The 19,605-nt window shown below is 33.8% G+C and overlaps 4 protein-coding genes across 12 annotated transcripts; 1 reads left to right on the top strand and 3 right to left on the bottom strand.

Annotated features, from left to right (window-relative positions):
• The first annotated feature begins 3,825 nt into the window (after positions 1-3,825).
• On the top strand, positions 3,826-9,139 carry LOC102629329 (putative disease resistance protein RGA3). Of its 8 annotated transcripts, none has more exons than XM_052443962.1 (6): positions 3,826-6,651; positions 7,057-7,235; positions 7,391-7,571; positions 7,774-8,436; positions 8,558-8,624; positions 8,727-9,139. In XM_052443962.1, exon 1 carries the CDS (start codon positions 3,894-3,896, stop codon positions 6,570-6,572), a length of 2,679 nt encoding a protein of 892 aa, XP_052299922.1. In that variant the 5' UTR covers positions 3,826-3,893; the 3' UTR covers positions 6,573-6,651; positions 7,057-7,235; positions 7,391-7,571; positions 7,774-8,436; positions 8,558-8,624; positions 8,727-9,139. The 8 variants fall into 8 exon arrangements, with proteins under 8 accessions (XP_052299922.1, XP_052299921.1, XP_052299923.1 ...); XM_052443961.1 differs by having other exon boundaries at positions 7,760-8,436; XM_052443963.1 differs by having other exon boundaries at positions 7,736-8,436.
• Positions 9,140-9,268: 129 nt separating this feature from the next.
• LOC102628867 (CASP-like protein 3A1) lies at positions 9,269-11,703 on the bottom strand. Its single transcript, XM_006465606.4, has 3 exons — positions 11,366-11,703; positions 9,885-10,020; positions 9,269-9,794 (listed from the first exon to the last, which is right to left on the bottom strand). Exons 1-3 carry the CDS (start codon positions 11,584-11,586, stop codon positions 9,579-9,581), a joined length of 573 nt encoding a protein of 190 aa, XP_006465669.2. The 5' UTR covers positions 11,587-11,703; the 3' UTR covers positions 9,269-9,578.
• Positions 11,704-13,365: 1,662 nt separating this feature from the next.
• Positions 13,366-17,101, bottom strand: LOC102630379 (nuclear pore complex protein NUP35). Its single transcript, XM_006465612.4, has 4 exons — positions 16,931-17,101; positions 15,422-16,027; positions 14,377-14,506; positions 13,366-13,903 (listed from the first exon to the last, which is right to left on the bottom strand). The coding sequence occupies exons 2-4, from the start codon at positions 15,994-15,996 to the stop codon at positions 13,598-13,600; spliced, it is 1,011 nt and encodes a 336-aa protein (XP_006465675.2). The 5' UTR covers positions 15,997-16,027; positions 16,931-17,101; the 3' UTR covers positions 13,366-13,597.
• Positions 17,102-18,325: 1,224 nt separating this feature from the next.
• LOC102630687 (hypothetical protein) lies at positions 18,326-19,362 on the bottom strand. 2 transcript variants are annotated; one of them, XM_015531455.3, is made up of 3 exons: positions 19,118-19,362; positions 18,765-18,830; positions 18,326-18,656 (listed from the first exon to the last, which is right to left on the bottom strand). In XM_015531455.3, the coding sequence occupies exons 1-3, from the start codon at positions 19,193-19,195 to the stop codon at positions 18,453-18,455; spliced, it is 348 nt and encodes a 115-aa protein (XP_015386941.2). In that variant the 5' UTR covers positions 19,196-19,362; the 3' UTR covers positions 18,326-18,452. The 2 variants fall into 2 exon arrangements, with proteins under 2 accessions (XP_015386941.2, XP_006465676.2); XM_006465613.3 differs by having other exon boundaries at positions 18,765-18,827; positions 19,118-19,353.
• Between the last annotated feature and the right edge of the window lie 243 nt (positions 19,363-19,605).

Here is a 19,605-nt window from a genome sequence, read left to right as displayed (position 1 = left end):
TTGATGCAATCGTCTCTCCTCTCATGGAACAACTGATTTCAAAAGCTGTTGAAGCGGCAAAACAACAGGTGAGAATTGTTGTTGGTGTCGACTGTAAACTGCATGAGATAACGACAGGCCGTTTTCCCACATACCTGAACACAACATGACGTACATACGAAAAGTTATTAGACGACTGATCATCTTGAAGGAAAAAGGACAACAATTCATACAAAGTACGCCGGCGCAAACTTTGTGCGATTTGTCGTTTATGTTGTGATCAATAGTGGATGTCGTTCTTAATAAATGTAATTAGACGACATATCCCTCAATATCAGGTCAATGTACCGGGGTCAATCTTGGAGAAGTTAGAAAAATTCGAGCAAGTTCGGATTGTTTGAAGACTGTTAAGCTCTGCTGATTTATTCTTTAACCAGAATTCCCAATTGCTTTTGAATATTTGGTTTTGTTATTCTACAGATATTGAGAAAAGAAAAGAAAAGAAAAGAAATGCAATAATTTAACTCATAATTGGTGAAGCCGATAGGAAAAATCATCAAAATTGCCTAGGATAACACCTAAATTTAAAATGGGTTGATAATATCCGAATGACGAGTCTTTGTTACTTTGGAAATTGTTAATTCTAGGCCGCTTTTCCGGAAGAATGAAGCCAGAAGAGTGCTTGATTGGATTCAAACTATGTATCTGATACCCAAAAATATCAAATCAGTTAGTTCATTTCTTGATGTTCAATAAAAAGCTCATCACAGAAGACATCAGTGTTTGTCAAGGCTCTCGTAATCAACAATTAGATCCTGATGCAGATGAAGAAATGTAATCAAGGGAAAGCGCTGACTCATAACAAGTGCATGGACTGATGGACCAATATATGCCAGAACTGGCTCTGTCTCTCATATATATTTCCATTCGGATGTGATCAAGCCTCTAGGGTTCATTTCTGAGTTTGCATACATAATACATTCTGAAAGCAATTTCTTTTAGGATGCTGTTTTCTCTGGTAATCTCCAAGTGACAGCTCTATTTTGATCTGTAAAGTATAGAAATCAGAACATTAAATTAAAATTGTTCCATATATGGAGACTGGAACTGCAAGTCACCCGTGTTACTAATTTACGGAGATTAGATTTGGAACCCTTAACATTCAATGAGGCCAAGTACACAAACCAACATATCCTAGTTTGACTTGATTCTATAAAAGTCTCATCTCCAGCATCTTCTACACTTGGAATACTCTAGAAAATGTTCAGAGTGATTGCTCTCTAACATATTGTACATAAATTTTACTAGAAATTGGTAAAGATGTGAATTCTCTAGAGTATAAAAATAAACCTCTAGATTTAAAAGATTCTAGAAGCTAGTGGAGCTAGACAAGTTTCCCTATAAATAAGACTTAGCACTTGCCATTTCATGCAACACAAGGAACTTGTAAGCAAGCTCTTAAAAGTTATCTTGTACACGTACACTCTTATGAACACAAACTTTCTTTGGCTCAGTTGCTCTCTCTTTTTTCTTTAGACCTTCCGCAAGCATTCTAACTTAGTTAGTCGAAAAACTCAATGTTTACTTAGCAACTTTTAGGAAAGAGTTCTTTAAGTGTCACACGAGTATGTAGCGCAAAATATTTATTATATGTCAATGAGCTCTAAAGTTTTATAAACTGATAATTATCATATTTCATTGAAAACTTTTTGAATTTTGTAATATTGAGATTGAAGAATAAATCCACTGTTTTTTTTAAAAGGTCCGGGGGGGGGGTGAAAAGAGCCTAAGAACAATGAATCAAAAATCTTTTGTTTAAAATTAAAAATCAAAATTAAAATAGCTCATTCATGTTTATACTGGAAGTAAGTAAATGTTTATTTTTTAAAAAAAAAATGTTTACTGCAAAATCATTCAAATTTGGAGTTACAAAATTCATAGAATTTTTCTCATCCCTTTACTTTTTAAAAAAGAAAAAAAAGTGTTCAAATCATGAGAGTATATAAAATGTGGGTCAACTTTTTAAAAACTTACTCAATTAAATTATTTTATAGATTAATTAATGTGACATCTTAAAAAAATAAAAAAAATAAACTCTTATAAAATATTTCAAAACTTAAAATCTAATATAAGATTTAAACCATTAGGTGGCTGTACACAAAGTTTAACATTTAATTTTAGTTTTAACATTATCACATGTATGTTTAATTAATAGTTGAAAGTTACTATTTGTTTATTTTTGAAGCATTCAATATTTTCTCGAGATATAAAATTACCAATAATAGAGATAAACATAAAGTATGGATGGGTAAGTACGACCCGCCATCAATGCTTCGCTTGAATTTTATATTAATGTTGTTTAGTAAATACTTTGAAAAAGACTTAACATTAGTTTTTCCAAAAGTTTCTATTAATTTTACTAGTTAAATATTTATTTATTTACTTATGTAGTAAAAAGGAGAGTGAAAAAATATGTTATTTTTTAAAAAGATCTTTAAATAAAAAAAAGTTAACATTATTTTAATCAAATAAATATTTTTTTAAAAGAAAAATAAATGACAATTAAAACTCTTTTCTCTCTAATAAAAAGTTATAAAATATCATTTGAAGAGAGAAAGTAATTCTATAAAATTTAAAAAATATATTTTTTATTTAAATAATTTTAATTAAAATATTTTTTAAAATCTTAAATAATAATATAACTCTTCAAATAATTAATAAAATCTAATTTAAAAATTCTTTTAAAATTGGTCAATGATAACATTCTCCTCTTAAAATATGATGCACCAACTCTTTCACATGCAATAAAAAAAAAAAAAAAGTACTCGTCAATAAGACTCAAATCATGGTGGGTCCAGATGCTTTAATTAATTAAAATTCAATAAGAAAAACGCAAAAAAAAATGAAAAAGAAAGGAAAGTGGTGACTCAAAAAAAAAAAAAAAAAAAATTCATGCTAGCATAAGCAAATTGATTAGCGACATTACGCTCATTTTATGTTGCAGTATTTATGACCCAAGACTATCCTTTACAGATTTGTTCTAAGTTTTAATTGTCGTATAGTGATATTTTAAAAAACGTGGCACTTTTTTTTTTCAATAAATTTTTCTTTTTATTGGATTGGATTCTTGCAGCCAGTCATTATAAGAAAGAGTACGGGGGTCGGGCAATATTTTATAGGAAAAATATTTACTGTTCATTTTTTTTAAATTTTTAAAAAAATATATAATTTTTTTTAAAATCTACTTAAAGTTATATTTTGTTTTACTTTTTCACTTCTGTTTAGAATCCGTTAAGAAAACTAATAGAAATAAAAAAAAATGATCATTTTACTTCCAAAACGAAAATTATAATTTTATCCTAAAAAATATAAAAAATAATCAGATTTAATGATGAATATTATTATTAGTATGTTAATGAAGTATAAAAAAATCTTAATTATTAGAGATTATAACTCAATGAATAATAAAACTCTACTTATCTTAAATTCAATTGATGGTTTGTGAGATTGAGCTATTTTTAATACTACTGTTATAATTTAGCATTCTAATTATAGATATATTTAAAAAAATTCTGTATTTAATGGTTGTAAAATTAATTTCTTTATTGATCGATGGAGAAAATAATTAGATTTAATCTGATTATTTTTTATAATTTTTAAGGTAAAATTATAATTTTTATTTTAGAAGGTAAAATAGTCATTTTTTAAAACTTTATTAATTTTCTTAACAGATTCTAAATAAAAATAAAAAAGTAAAATAAAATGTAATTTTAGGTAGGTTTTAGTTAAAAATAATAATAATTTTTTAAAAAATAAAAAAGTGAACAGTAGATATTTTCCTATTTTATATTTTCACATTAACTCTTCAAGTCTCTCTTCCTTTTGTCATTCAATATTCAACCTCGTTCGTCAAAATGGTTGATGCGATCGTTTCCGCCGTGTTGGAGCAGCTGATTTCAGCAGCTGTTGGCGAGGCAGAAGAACAAGTGAGGCTTGTTGTGGGTGTCGAACAAGACGTGGAAAAGCTTAAACGCAATTTTCGAGCCATCCAAGCTGTGCTGGTCGATGCAGAGCAAAAGCAAGTGAAGGAGGAAACTGTCAGACTTTGGCTGGATCAGCTCAAAGACGCATCTTATGACATGGAAGATGTGTTGGATGAGTGGATCACTGCCAGGCTCAAACTGCAAATCGAGGGTGCTCCTCATCAGAGAAAGAAGAAGGTATGTTCCTTCATTCCTGCCTCTTGCTTTGGCGTCCAACAGGTCTTTGTGCGCCGTGACATTGCTCTCAAGATAAAAGCAATTAACGAAAGACTAGATGAAATTGCTGAACAGAAAGGTATGTTTAACTTTAATATGAATGTTATTAAGAGCATTGAGACACCCGGGAGAGTTCAAAGTGTCTCCTTTATTGATGAGGATAGGGTATGTGGTAGAGATGATGAGAAGAATAAACTCATAAGGAAGTTGTTGTCTGAGAGCAGTGAAGAACAAAAAGCCGTACAAATCATCTCTGTTGTTGGTATGGGCGGTATAGGGAAGACAACTCTTGCTCAGATGGCCTACAATGATCCTGATGTGAGGAACCATTTTAAGATAAGGATGTGGGTGTGTGTATCTGACCCTTTTGATGAGTTTAGTGTTGCCAAATCTATCATCGAGGGTTTAGAAGGTGAAACCTCGAATCTAGGTTCACTGCAATCATATCTCCTACGCATATATGAAGCTATTGCCAAAAAAAAATTCCTTCTTGTCTTAGATGATGTATGGAATGATGATCGCACTAAATGGGAACCACTCAACCATTGTCTGATGAATGGCCAATGTGGAAGTAAGATTCTGGTTACCACTCGTAAGGAGACAGTTTCCAGAATGATGGAGTCAACTAATGTCATGTTTATTGAGGAACTCTCTGAAAGTGAATGTTGGCGGTTGTTCCAACAATTAGCATTTTTTGGTAGGTCTCCCTCAGAGTGTGAAAACTTAGAAGAAATTGGAAGAAAAATTGTACACAAGTGTAAGGGTTTGCCTCTAGCTGCAAAAACTATTGGGAGTCTTTTGTGTTTTAAAAGAACTGAAGAAGAGTGGCAAAGTATTTTAGATAGTGAGCTGTGGAAAGTAGAAGAGTTTGAAAATGATCTTTTTGGCCCGCTGCTGATGAGTTTTAATGATTTGCCGTCTAGAATAAAACGGTGTTTCACATTCTGTGCTGTCTTCCCAAAAGACTGGGATATCAAAAAAGATGAATTGATTAAATTATGGATGGCTCAAAGTTATATAACACCAAAAGAAAATAAAGAGATGGAAATAATTGGTGACGAGTATTTTGATTACTTAGCCACAAGGTCCTTCTTCCAAGACTTTGTCAAACATGGTGTGAATACCGTCCGAAAATGTAAAATGCATGATGTAATACATGATTTTGCACAATTTCTCAGTAAAAATGAACGTTTTTCAATAGGAGTTGACGATCCTGAAGAATCCACTTCTATGGAGAAACTTCGTCATTTCATGTTGGTGCTTGGCAAAAGTGTTGCATTTCCTGTTTCTATATTTAAAGCTAGAAAGTTGCGGAGTCTTTTAATTGTTGGCCCAATCTGTGAAATTCCAAAAGAGATAGAAAATTTTATGTACCTAAGGTTCCTCAAATTGTCTAAGGCAGAGATAGTAGAACTACCGGAGACATGTTGTGAGTTATTTAATTTGCAAACTTTAGAGATGGAAGATTGTTGCAACTTGAAAAGATTACCCCAAGAAATAGGGAAGTTAGTTAATTTGAGGTATTTGATATGTAATGATAGTTATTTACATTACTTGCCGAGAGGGATAGAGAGATTAACTTGTCTTCGGACATTAAGTGAATTTGTTGTGAGTCGTAGTGGTGGCAAATATGGTAGTAAAGCAAGTAATCTTGAAGGTCTGAGACACTTGAATCACCTCCGAGGGTTTCTTGCAATTGTTGGGCTAGGAAATGTGAAAGATGTTGATGAGGCTAAGAATGCAGAGCTGGAGAAAAAGAAAAATCTCTTTCGTTTGGAGTTATGGTTTAATAATAAGGAGGAAGAAGAAGAGGAAGAATCAATGGAGGAAAATCAAGCAAACCAAGGAGCAATTAGTGAAGCCTTACGACCACCTCCAAATCTAGAGTCGTTAGAAATCTGGGAATACAAAGGCAAGGCTGTGTTTGAGAACTGGATAGTGTCATTAAACAAGTTGAAGAAGCTATTTCTCATAAACTGCTATAATTGTGAGATTATGCCTCCTTTGGGAAAATTGCCATTTCTTGAAAGCCTCAAAATACGGAATATGAATGTCAAAAAGGTGGGTGATGAATTTTTGGGAATAAAAAGCAATCATAGCAGTGGCCCAGCTATTGCCTTTCCTAAGCTAAAACATCTGAAATTTATGAAGTTGAGTGAATGGGAAGAGTGGGATTTTGGCATTACAAGGAGCGGAAAAGAAGAAATTACAATCATGCCCCAACTAAACTCATTAGAGATTATATTATGTGCCAAATTAAAGTCACTGCCAAACCAACTTCTTCAGAGAACAAAACTGAACTTGAACATTTCTCTCTGTCCTACCCTATTTTAGAAGGAAATTTCTATTTACGAGGACAGGAAAGACAGGAGATGATATGTGCCAGGAGGCAGCAATTACCACTGACCCACAGGTATATTTTTTATGATATCCTCTCCCTTTTTAATTAATAAGTAGTTGCTTGTAATCCAACAGTTTTAATTCAAAATTTATCTTATGATACAGTATTCAGACATATAGCATTTGTATAAATTAGCAACAGTGGCGCCTTTCAAATTTCTGGGTTGTTATTGTGTGTTAAATAGTTCACTACTCTATGACAATATAAGAAGCTCAAATTAATGCTTAGCCTTTTTCAAAATTGAAGTTCTACTTGATCATCATTGTAATTTATTGTACTGCGATATACAAATTGTTCAAAATAACAAGCGAGCATGGATTTCTTGAGTAATTCATGTTGTTGATTGGCTGCTATAGGTAGTATTAATTGTTTATCCATATGTTTTGTATCATTAACACGCACTGAGTGTTATAACAGGGTAACGAGTACCTTCTTCATTTGGCAACACTGAAGAAATTGAAGATTTTGGATTGTCCTGAGCTTGAAACATGTTACATCAAGGGAACAGGAATTATTGTCTGGCCGATTGAAGATATCCCACATTCCAAAATTCAAATTATATAAGTGAAAGTAGGCTGATGTTGAATTTTCAGCAGGTTATTTCTTCTCTGCCTTCTTTGTTAGTACATAGTTATTTGTAATCTATTGAGATAGAGAAAATATTTTAAATCAAATTATGCCATGGTCGAGAATGTGCAAGAACTTCTAACCTTTCAGTATTAACTGGAAAACAAATATTTTCTTTTCTCAGTGCAGTTTTTCAGTGTATGGAAGTATACATTGAAGATCATTATGCAACCGACCAGAGATGGAGAGAAGAAGCTGTTTGATTGATGAGTCTTCGTAACGTTGGAAATTGGAATTTTTAATTGCAGTCGTTTCCAGAAAAATGAAGCCACGAGTGTACTAGAGAGGATTCAAAATTTCAAATGGTTTGTATTTCATGCCCAAATTATCAAATTTGTTTGTTAGGTTTTGTCACTGCTCTGTTTCAATAAAAAGCACATCACAGCAATGTCTGATTGCTTAAGTAGTAGCAGTTGTTGTTGTGGTTTTATTTTTTAATATGCAGAACTGGTTTTGTTACTCATGCTAGCCATGCTGGGAATTTAAAATCCAGTTACTGATCTGCAGAGGAATAACTTAAGTGCAAAGCACACACGGACGAATATGTTGAACGGAACAGGTGATCATTGTTTGTCAGGGCTCCTATATTCAATAGGGAGCCTGGCGCAAATGAAGAAATGTAATCGAGGGAAAATGGTAACTCACAACAAGTGCCTGGACAAATATGCCAGATTTGTCTCTCAAGTATTTTCTACAGTCATTTCAAAAAAAAAAAAAGTATTTTCTACAGCATTTGTAAATTCTTAAGTAGGCTCTCATGTCATGGATTCTTAAACCGTTGCAATTACTAGCAAACCCAGGTAATTTATTTTCTTTCTTCTTTTTGTTACCTGTCACTTGTTATCTGATAATATTTAGAAACTATTTTGAATCAAATTCTGTATTATATTATATTTTCAAGAACATGCAACATCTCTTAATCCTTTCCATTTCAGATTGAATAACCAGTCACTTAACCGTATTTTCATTAGAGTAATTACTGAGTTATTGAATTATTTTTGGGCCAAGTCTGTTTGAATTCACCTTCATATGATTTTTCAACTATGTCCTTTCTGTATTTAAAGAAAATAAATATTTGTTTAATTATCTTACAGGTTTTCCAAGTGCAGCAGAAATTTGTATCATGATGCCCAGTTTTTTGGAACCCAGTATCGACACATGCATGACAAGGTATGTGCTGTGGGATAACTTACTGTTACCTATTTATGCACAAGTAGAATTTTCATCACAATGCCTAGTTTTGTATCATTTCAAGGTGACTTGCTAACTGTGTCATGAGTAAATCTTACAGTGATAGGCAATAGTGAGTTGTGTTATACATGAAACGACTGTGGAATGTGATAATAAGTTTGCTTCAGGTGATAAAAATTTTTGATCTGTTACTTTGTGGAGTTATGGTTTGTCTTTTTTTTTTCCTTCAGCTCTCTGCTTTATTAATCTTCTGTCGGTTATTTTATCAGGTTTGAAAGGATGCTAGAAAAGATTTAAAATCCTGTTACTGATCATAGGCCAAAGAGCGCGTGGACAAATGTGGTCGATGAAACAAGTGATCATGGGCTATCAAGGTGCCTCCTAATCAATAGGGGAGTCTGCTGCAGATGAAGAAATGCAATCAAGGGAAATTGTGATTCCTAACAAGTCCATGGACCAATAACCCAACCAGTTATACGCCATTTCACATCTGTATCAGTTGCAGTATAATTTGTTGGTTGTCGGATCTACATTTAGAGAATGTAAATAGCTGTTTCTTTCCATGGAAGAAGCATTTTCTTAACATACAGTTCGAAGTGTCTGAAGTAACTTTGATAAGTGAAGAATGAATGTTCAAGCTTTAAAAATTCTTGTATAAATGCAGATTATATTTAAGGATCGAGATTAGAACCTTTAACTTCATTGGGAGTCAAATTCATGGGTAGTTGCAATTCTGGAGATTTACAGAATTCTGCCGCTCAGATTTTAAAAAGGGAAGGAGGCACCTGAATATAGTCTTCTAATGCCATAATAATCATAAGTCCTATAGTTATTATACATTGATAAAGTCATATGTAAACAGAATGGCTTATGATCTAATAATCTCATGACACATACAACAATTTTTGAATCTTAAAAATCATAACTATGGTCATAAAATAATCAACAGGACCCATTAGCAATAGGAAACAAAGCAGCCTTCTTACGCTTTACAAAGGGCATCATAAGCTCTAACGACTCAATAAGCGATATAAAATAACTACAAAATGCGGATACGATCCAGAGTTGTACACTAATTAATAGGGTATATATAATCGCACAAGTGAGGCAGCTATGAAATTTCAGCACTTGGATAGCCAAATAACATCCTGAAGAGCAGATGCAGCAAGCACGAGGCAACCGAAGAAAGTGAAAGTTATTGAGACAGCAACATGATCACAAAAGCTATGCAAAGCCTTGCAGAAATTGGGTAGAGCAGTATGCTTCACCCCCGTCCGATTCAGGTTGGTGATCCCAGCTGCAGCTGACCCAGCGCTCATCATTGCATATGCAAAAATCTGCAGAATTGAATGTTAGGGCCATCTTGAAGCACTCATCAATGCCTAGCATATATTTATACAATCATAATAAGCCTAATATCACCTTACCTGATCCACAGCAAATATAAGCCAAGCTTGTCTTTTTGAGGAGATAACAGTAGCTTTCCTCAGAAGCCTTGATCCAGTAAGAAGCAATTGCAGCAAGGAGTAAGCAGCAGCAGCTGCAGAAACTCCAACCAGATACCTGCTCATCAGCACAAAACCACAAACTTTAAACAACTTAGATCATTCAAATCACACTTTTGATCTTCATTATGCCCTGAGACTATCAATTAGAAATATGCAATTGTTTGCAATGTTTTCTACATAATAATATCAGCCATGGGGACTGCTCAAATCAATGTTTACATTGAGCATATAACTGGGCACTTAAACTTTTGTAAAATTACGTGCCTAAAATAATTTTCATTCGTTTAACTGATAAATCAAAAAGGGACTATGCATTTGACTGGATTGTTTCCGGAACCTGTTTTGCAGTTTACATTTTTTTAAAAAAAAAAATAGTAATAATAAAAGATAAAGAAAGACACTCAGTGTCATGTTCCATGATTAGAAAAGAACTCAAATTCCTTATATAAATCCCAACTTGACTTAGCAGTCGTTTTTGTTTTCAAAACTGTCATATTGGCAAAGACAATTCTGAATTATAAAGTTCCGAGTCCTCAAATCTTGAAAATAAAAATTCGAGTGCCGTTCTCATTTCTTGTATCACATTTTGAACGAATGCCATCACTGATTCAATTTTTGAAACAAACCTAGTAACCAAGCAGGACAAAAAGTGACAGTTTCTTAATCAAGAGAACACAAAGAAGCCAGAAATGCGCACAAAAGAATAATAAAAAAAATGGCTCACGGGTCTGATTCTGTTCATTCATGTGCAATGAAAGTAGAGAATAGTTTGTTGTAACACAAAAAGCACCGAAACCAGGAGAAATTTCAGCAATTCAAAGTTCCAACTGAATAATTTGTACACTCAAAACATGACAAACAAACCCAGCCAAAGGCCCCACTTTACCCGGCCAATTTGGTAACACAACCCCATCAAAAGTATAATACAGAAAAGTCCATTATGTTCTGTTTAGTCGGCAGGAAAATCCAGGAAAGACAAAAGAGTTACTTGACAAATATTTCACTCTACAGTCTCCGAAAACCAAACACCAAAACAACACGGTCATCAAAATTCGATTTTGTTTTCTTTTCTTCACTTTTGACTTTTCTATGTCACTCAATCAAGAACATTTTACTTGTTTTTCCTTCACTTTCTCAGCAACCAAACAATACCAACACTATACGTGCTAGTTTTATTCAACTGATAAAATCTCTCCTATGAGACAGGATGTCTTGTTTCAAATCCTAGTTAAAGAATTCACTGACAAGAATGAATTGTAAAACCAAAGTTCCATTTTCTCTTCATTTCCTTCAATTTCTTATCAACCACACTGAGAATCAAACTGAACCCACTAAGCAAACCAACAACTAACGTAGAGAAAATATAAAAAGGATTTTAAAAAATGATCCGAAACACTTACTCAAAAGCATAAGAGTAAGACCACTTCGAACGGAGAGTAAGTGGAAAGCCATAGACAGAAGCTACACCGTTCTGACGGGCTGTCACCATGAATGACATGGCCATTACTGATGCCGCCAAGCTCAGTAGCCTTAATATCACCTGCACCACTCCATCTCTCTTGCTTACACCTTTCCCCATTCCCTCCTCTGCTTTCTGGCCGTTCATCATCATCATCACCATCAGTAGAGTGTTAGTATCAAACACTTTCTTTGTATAGTGTTTTCAAGTGTTGCTGCTTTTGTGAGTGCTGAGAACAAATATACTTATATACATACATATATATATATATATATAGAGAGAGAGAGAGAGAGAGAGAGAGAGAGAGAGAAGGGTGATAAACATCAGTACGCATGTTTCGTAATATTATATAATCCACTCGTTATTAAACTAGAAATAGAAACTAGAAAGTGATGTTTTATTAGGAATCCAACTGTATGTGCCTACTACACGACTCCGTGTGTCCCACTGTGATGACTTCATTTTTGGGTAACCATGCATGCATAGTTGTTTAGTAGTCTTTCACATTGCTCGTTGAAAGTCTCTAGTTTGTCATAATCACACACTAAATTTATACATAATGTTCATCATATTAAGCTTATCATGATCTCTTTAAAAAATAATTATTACAACATCACTCACTTTTTAATAAACAATGAGGATGTATTTTAAAGAGAAGCCTATGTAGTTTTGTACAAGAGACAAAACATTCAAATCATCAAGCCAAATTAATGGGACAAAGATTAAAAGACGAGCCCAGTCCTATCATCTCAAAGGAACTAATGAAGTACTTTTAAAAGTCTTAATGTGTTTCAAAAATTTGACCAATATGAAACCAAGAAATATGTATAATTGTGATTGGTTCTGCACCTTATGATGAGTGATAGGTGGCCTTAATTAAGAGGCCCAGGACGGGACAGGACAGAGCCCCAGAGCGCCGCTGCGGATAATAAACACCATGAATAATGCTCTGCTCCTTCTGTCATGGCGCTTATCTTGCTGTCATTTTCACCATCTACAATACCCACTTCTGATTTTGCCACGTTCTTAGATGCCGATGTGTAAAGAACTGAACGGGTTACTGCAGGAACTGTGCCATGTAGAAATCACTAGACAATCCCTCATTATTCATTAATTATTACCATTTTATTTTTCAAGCTAGCTACTTTTTGGGTCGTTGAATGACCAGGTCAAAAGGCTTAATGGTAATTTAATATATGAAGTGTTGTAAATCATAGCTCCAAACCGTGGAAGACTTGAATTACCTTGCCCTATCATCGTCAAAATAAATGGCAACATCAATATAGTTCAACTACTTTGTACGATCTTTAAAAAAAATAATAAAAACTGCTCAATACTACATTTTTAATTCAGCCAGGGAATCATAGCAACTGCAATTGATAGTATATAATATGTGCTTAGAAATATAGACAATGAATATGGTTCACCTTCACCCTTGGAAGTTGGAAAAGCATAAACCAAAACTGCTTACCTAATACATTGAAGTTCTGAAACTCAAGTCTGAAAATGACACACATCATAGACTTCAGAGCAAATCTGGGGAAAGGTCTATAGATATTTAAAAAACTCGGAGCAGGAAATGCATCAGAGCACATATAGACACATTGGATTATCTAATTGTTCATAGAAGAACCAGATGTTGATGACTTCTAAGTTTTTTGCCATAAATCCTTTATGTGCAGTTCCTGGAGAATGAAAGCTCAACCGTACCAACTTGAGAAGTGACGTAGACAGTGAGGTATAATTATTTTCCATCGTATGCATGACGGCGCCTGCAAAGCCAAAGTAAAAAGGAGTGCGTGCCAGCCGTTGATTCACAGCACATGTTGCTTATCGTCAAGGGAAAATCACATCATCATTAAAGCCATTCTGAATTTTGGATGTTGTTGGACAAGAATCACAAATCAAAACAGCATATCACAAAAACTCTCGTACAGCCAATAAAACCACAAAACAAGCTATCATTTCTCAAATTTTAAAGGGTGCTACATTGTAGTCTTGTGCAAACAATTTTAGTGACAATTAGAGCTATATTATTCCCAAACCAGGGAAAATTGCTGATTTGAGCTACAAAGGACATTTGCAGATAGCCAGATACTCTCAATTATATATTTGAATTGCTTCATACATTTGATTATAACAAGAAAATAGAAATCTAGTGGGTGACTGTATCCTAAATGCCAAACATCAAATCCATGATTTTGGAAACCATAGACTTGGCTGGGGAAGCAATGGCACCTCCTGACTGTCCTGTGCTTGTATGTCCATTTTGAAGATAATATGGGCGCGAGGATGCTCTAAATGAGTTCAGCTCCGAGGTTCTGCTGGACGGAGGGGGAAGAGTCATAAATCCTTGACTGTTAATTCTTTCATTCAAAGCTTGGCGTTGCATTGGATCCAATGGTTTCACACCAACAATTAGGACTCCATTGATTTGCATCCCATTCTTGCTGAGAGCCTTTTGAGCATCAGAACGATTCTGCACAGCCAAAAAGTACAACAATCGAAATTACCGATTATCACTACATTCCCACTATTGTCAACTCACAATTAAACCATCAAAATAACTGGGATAGAATGAGATCAGATTAAATTTTCTAAGCAAATAAAAAGGGATTTTTAAAAACACTAGCACTGTACATGGAGTTACATATCTTAACAAATCAGCATTTGATGAAGTTCAATGCCTTAAACCCCAATGATAACAGGCAGTATAGTCCTAAAATAAGCACTGCAAATGCTGTAACTGTTAACTTCCCGATTTTCATGTCTTCAACTACTTTTTTTTTTTTTTAATTATTCTTTTAATTATATCCCAGCTGGGATTAGTATTGGACCATCATACTAAAGCCATTAATCCACATTTAAATCATGGAAATGATGAAGAGATTGCAGCTCAAAAGAAACAGGCAAGAACATATCAGATTGTAGTTCATAGAAAAGAAGCAGAACCTGATATAGAATGTGCATCCAGTTAGCATCTCTTGGACCAGGAACATCTCTTGGACCAGGAACATGTTTCAAGATCACACCACACTTTTCAAATTCTCGCAAAACCAAATTGGTATCAGCTGGAGGAAATCTGAAGGGGACAATCAAAAAGCTTGAGATTAGTGTCATAGATATGAAATACAATTTATTACTCACATAATAGATATTCAAGATAATATTTCTAACTTATTATTCAAAGGTTAAACTTTGCATAAACACTCGGCAGCTTTAAAACAATCATAGAACAAGCAATCAGCCCAGCGGCTTAAAAATAGTGTTTTATGGATGCCAAAGGAAATGAAATCTCTCCATCTAGTCCCCAATAGCATGCATAGTAACATTTGATCGCTTTTACAAAATGTTATTACAAGACAGTGTCAGTAGTGGAAAATGATAGATAGAGAATGTACAGAGATCACATGTTATTACAAATCACTACATTCCACACGTATATTGAAAGTAGAAGCAAACTAATGATGGATTGAATCAATTCCACCTAGCATCAAAGTGCCCCCTTAAGTTCCAAAAAGTTCAATATGGCTCCTTATTCAGTTCTCAACAGCATGCATTGTAACATTTGGTCACTTTTACAAAATGTTATTACAAGACAGTTTCACTAGTGGAAAATGATAGATAGAGAATATACAGAGATTACCGTATATGCAGGAAGGGGTGCCCCTAGGTGTGTGTAGGGGTTAGGTTTGTTCGCAAGAATGGGTTCCTCATGTTATTACAAATCACTACGTTTCACACATATATGAAAAGTAGAAGCGAACTAACAATGGATTAAATCAATTCCAACTAGCATCAAAGTGACCCCTTAAGTTCCAAAAAGTATACCATGGCTCCTTGTTCAAGTCAGTTGCCCAACACAGTAAAACATCCCTATCAAAATTACACAAAGAGATGACGAGCAGTGGGCAATGCAGCAGCAAGGACAAAATACTAGAGATTAAGGGGTAACATATAAATGAAAACAAATGCAATTAAAAAGTTAAAACCATACCCATAAACTGTAACCCATTCTTCCTCATTGAGGTTCCCTGCAGGCAAGGTATTCCTCTGTATCTCTGGCCTTGCAACTTCCCTTGGTGGAGGAAGTGTAATCAAGGCACCAGGCTGAACCACACCCTCTACAGGAGAACCCCTGCCCTTCTCTTCTTGATCACTATTACTAGCCTTGTTTGGTGACCACCAACTAAAGCCTGCCGAACCCTGTTGATTCTGCTGCCCTCCTAGCACAGCAGAAGAAGTGCTTGCCCCAGATTTCCCCTTTGCTGGAGTTGATGAGAAGTCTCGACCAGAACTTTGGATGGGAGTCCTCAGGTCCGACTTCATTTCTGGAGATACTGGGTAATCAGAAATTCCAGACTCAGGAGAAAAATCCGAGCGGTCCTCCAAAGTGTACATGGGAGGTGGTGGAAGATCTGAACCCCCAAAACTCTCACGCCATAGTGCCGATACTGCTGCTTCCTGACCTGGATTTGAGAATTTTCTACGGGAGGAAACAGGGGAGGCTAAATCTTGGAAAAACAAAGACTGCCTTCCAGATTTGGGAGTTCTATGCACAGTTGCACTCATTTTAACAAGTCCTCCCAACAAAAAAGGGTCACTGCAACAAATGATAAACCATATAATCAATCCTCTTTTTTTACGGAAACATTTTTTAATATTCATAAATTTAAACCAAATCCCTGTCCACCTCGATGCGAGTGAGCATGGAACCTGAGTCCTCTTGTACCACCCAAACAGGCTTTACCAACCGAACTTGTATAAAAAGAGGGTAAATGGAAAAAAGTATATGAAGTTCAAATAGACTAATTACTTGACTTGTAAATAAAGTTTCAATCCTCAAAACAGAACTCATCATAATCCTTTTTTATCTTTTGAAACCCAAAAATTCTCAGCCCACTTGCATCAGCATAGGGATTTTCAATGGGCACTACAGCCAGACCTTACTAAACATAAACACTAAAAGTTCAAAATGTTAACTCATTTTTTTTCCCAGTTTATTCTCAACAATAACAGAGAGCTTAAATACACCCAAAACAAAGGAGCATAATACATACAGACAGTCTATACAAACCTACCCGTAGGTAACAATGTGACATGATTGGAAGACTAAAAATAATATGATGTCTTCCAATTATATCATCCCAAGTCAGTTTGGAAGGATTGTTTTGTATAAATAACCTAAAATAAAGACTGAATGCTAAAATTGATTAAAATAGTAAATTGTCCGATTAGATAAATGCACAAATCCAGCCGAAGAAGCTAAAGTTTTCCATTAATATAAATAATAATAATACCATCCAAGAACCGAAATAAAATATATAATATAATTACAAATTGGAACACCGTATTACAAAACAAAAGCAAAATCAAACAAGCAGAACAAAGAATCGATTCTTGAGTTCGCACACTACATTTCATCTTCATCACTCCACTTCCCATACGACATGTAAATCGAAAGATAAATTGAAAAAATAAGTACATGGGATGAAAGTTAAAGTACCTGTGGGTTTTGGGTCGTTTTGTGTTCTCTCTTTACTCTCTTTCTCTATCAAAAGCTAGGATCAAATGGAGCTCTGAAATGGAGAGAAAAGTGTTTCAAATCAAAACCCTAACCCACAGATCGAGATTTGAATTTGGTGTCCGCTTAAGGTTTTGGGTTTTAATTGAAATGACGTAAACAACCTCCATTTAAGTGAAGTCTACTTTGACTATAATAATGTTTCTCGTAGTCGTAGTGATTACTGATTAGAGAAGTTTTGGCGCTCAGCTTTAATGATTTGCTGTGTGGTCCGTCTATATTTGTCATTTTAAAATTATAAAATTATAATTTAATGTTAAAAAAATAAATCAAATTTGAATTTTCCGATAACTAATTTATAATCTAAATCAATTTTGTTATGTTATAGGTCCGATTGAGATTGATGTTGAAATTCAATAAACTGCTCATTTTATAATTTGTGATAAAAATAATGTTTGATAAATTTTGTAAAAACTACTTATTTAATAATTTTCTTTATTTTGACAGCTACTTTTAAAAACAAGTAAAGAATTACTTTTCATAAACAGTTTATTAAATAAGTTATTATACATTTTTAAAATTTTTATTATAATTTTAATATTTAAAAAATAATTATTATGTCTTATTTTTCCATACACCATAACATTAAGTCATTAGATATCATATTACCGCCACAACTACGGTATATTCTCTCTAGTGTCCAAGTTTTAATCTAATAAACTCATATTTTTTATATTTTACTTATATTTTCTATTATAAGATTAAAAAAGGTTTGCATATAATAAGTATGAATTTTTATCATATTTTATATAACAATTTTTTTTAATTTATGTAATTTTATGTGTTTTAAAAAGAAAAAGACATATCTATAAATCATTAAATATACTCCAAAAAATAAAAAGGTAATTTAAATTTATGTCTATTTTAGTTATTATATAACAGAACAAAACATTTGTAATAAAATTTATCAAAACATATACACTTTTTTTCAAATTCAGAGCAATCAGAACAACACAGTTTACTAAATAGAAAGCTGCTTTTTTAATCAGTTGCTTATTACATTCGCACGGTAAAAGCAACTTATTTAATCAGTAACCGCATTTCCAAACAGACCCATAGTCCACATTAGTCTATCCTTTCTATAATATCGGATGATACATTGTTCTCAAAAAGCCAAAGATCCGGTGACAAATTTGAACGTTAAAAGACAACAAATTCATCTTTAACAATATATATTAGATTATTCAAGAGTTTTAAAATGACATCAGAGGTAAAGTATCGCAATCTCAAAACTTATATAGCACAGTAATGTGAGTTGTTGTATCTAAGTATCAACAATAGCAACGAAGAAAGCATTTACTCAAGAAATATCAATAGCCTCTCAAAATCTGACATTTATTTATTTCAAATTCTAGCCCCATTGATTATTTATTTATTTATTTACTGGGCCAATTCCATGGTATTTTATTTTTAGCGAAAATGAGATTTTTGACAAAATAACATCTCAAAAAGGAGCAGATAAGGGCTCTTTGAGGTTAATTTGATCGGGGGAATCTACATTAACATTCATCAACGAACATTGGCAGGGTGTTTTAATTATTGGATTCATCATCTTCTGATCCTCGGCAACATTGCAATCAACAGCATTCGGAAACTGCTGCCCCTTTTGTGTTCGCTCTTTCTCCTCCACTCCATCAGCTTCCGAGTCCTGGATAAATTAACAACACGTAATTAATCACAAGCAACAATAAAGAAAAAGCTTGATTAGGCAAGAACAATGGTGAAAATTATGTATATAATATTGTTATTAACGCACCTTGATGAATGAAATTGATGCTTCCTCTGGTTCCATCTTTTGAACTGCATCTGCAGCCACCTCCTGCTTTCCCAACCAACCCAAAAATAAAAATAAAAATTACCCTTCGCATATATATTTTACTTTCCGGCTTGAATGAATTCGTACTTTAATAAATGTAAATTTGTACATTATTTGTCACTAATTTCCCTCTTAATGTAATACTTACAAAGTAAAAACAGTTATCTTAACAAATCTACTATTCAAATACAAAAGTAAAATTGTTATAAAAAAAAAATTCCCCAACAGGAAAATTCAAAATACAAAGAAATTGAGGAAAAGAATTAGAAAGGAAAAGAAAAAAAAAAACTTACTATAGCATGGTTGAGTTGCACTTCCCTCAAGGTTTTGGGCTCCATTTCAATGGGGCAACATGTGTTAATGTTGGCCATAACAAAGACGCACTTATCCCAAATCTACTATTCAAATCCAATTGGCGGCAGCCCATCACCAAAACCACTACCGTGTTACAACTTACAGTCTCACGCTGTCATGCAAATTCTTGCCTATAAATAGCCGAAGGAAGACGACTGATATTAGTCGTTATGGTCACGGGCCCATTGACTTGAAACTGCTACTCTTTCCATTCACATCCATCCCGTGCCAAAATTTATGGTACCAAATTTTAAGCTGAAAATCTTACTTCACGGGTTACTTACTTTTTTTGGTCAATAATTTTCTTTGATTGGCCCATTGATGTTATGGTGGGTAGAAAATCTATGTGATTGAATTGATTTTTCTCGGAAAATTGTTGCATTGATATGAGCCGTAGACGCGACGTACTGCTGCCTTTACAGCTGTT

Source organism: Citrus sinensis, chromosome 7 (assembly GCF_022201045.2).
Source record: "Citrus sinensis cultivar Valencia sweet orange chromosome 7, DVS_A1.0, whole genome shotgun sequence".
NCBI classification, from domain to species: domain Eukaryota; kingdom Viridiplantae; phylum Streptophyta; class Magnoliopsida; order Sapindales; family Rutaceae; genus Citrus; species Citrus sinensis.
Note: the sequence above shows the minus strand (reverse complement) of the source record. Positions and strands in the feature narration are given on the sequence as shown.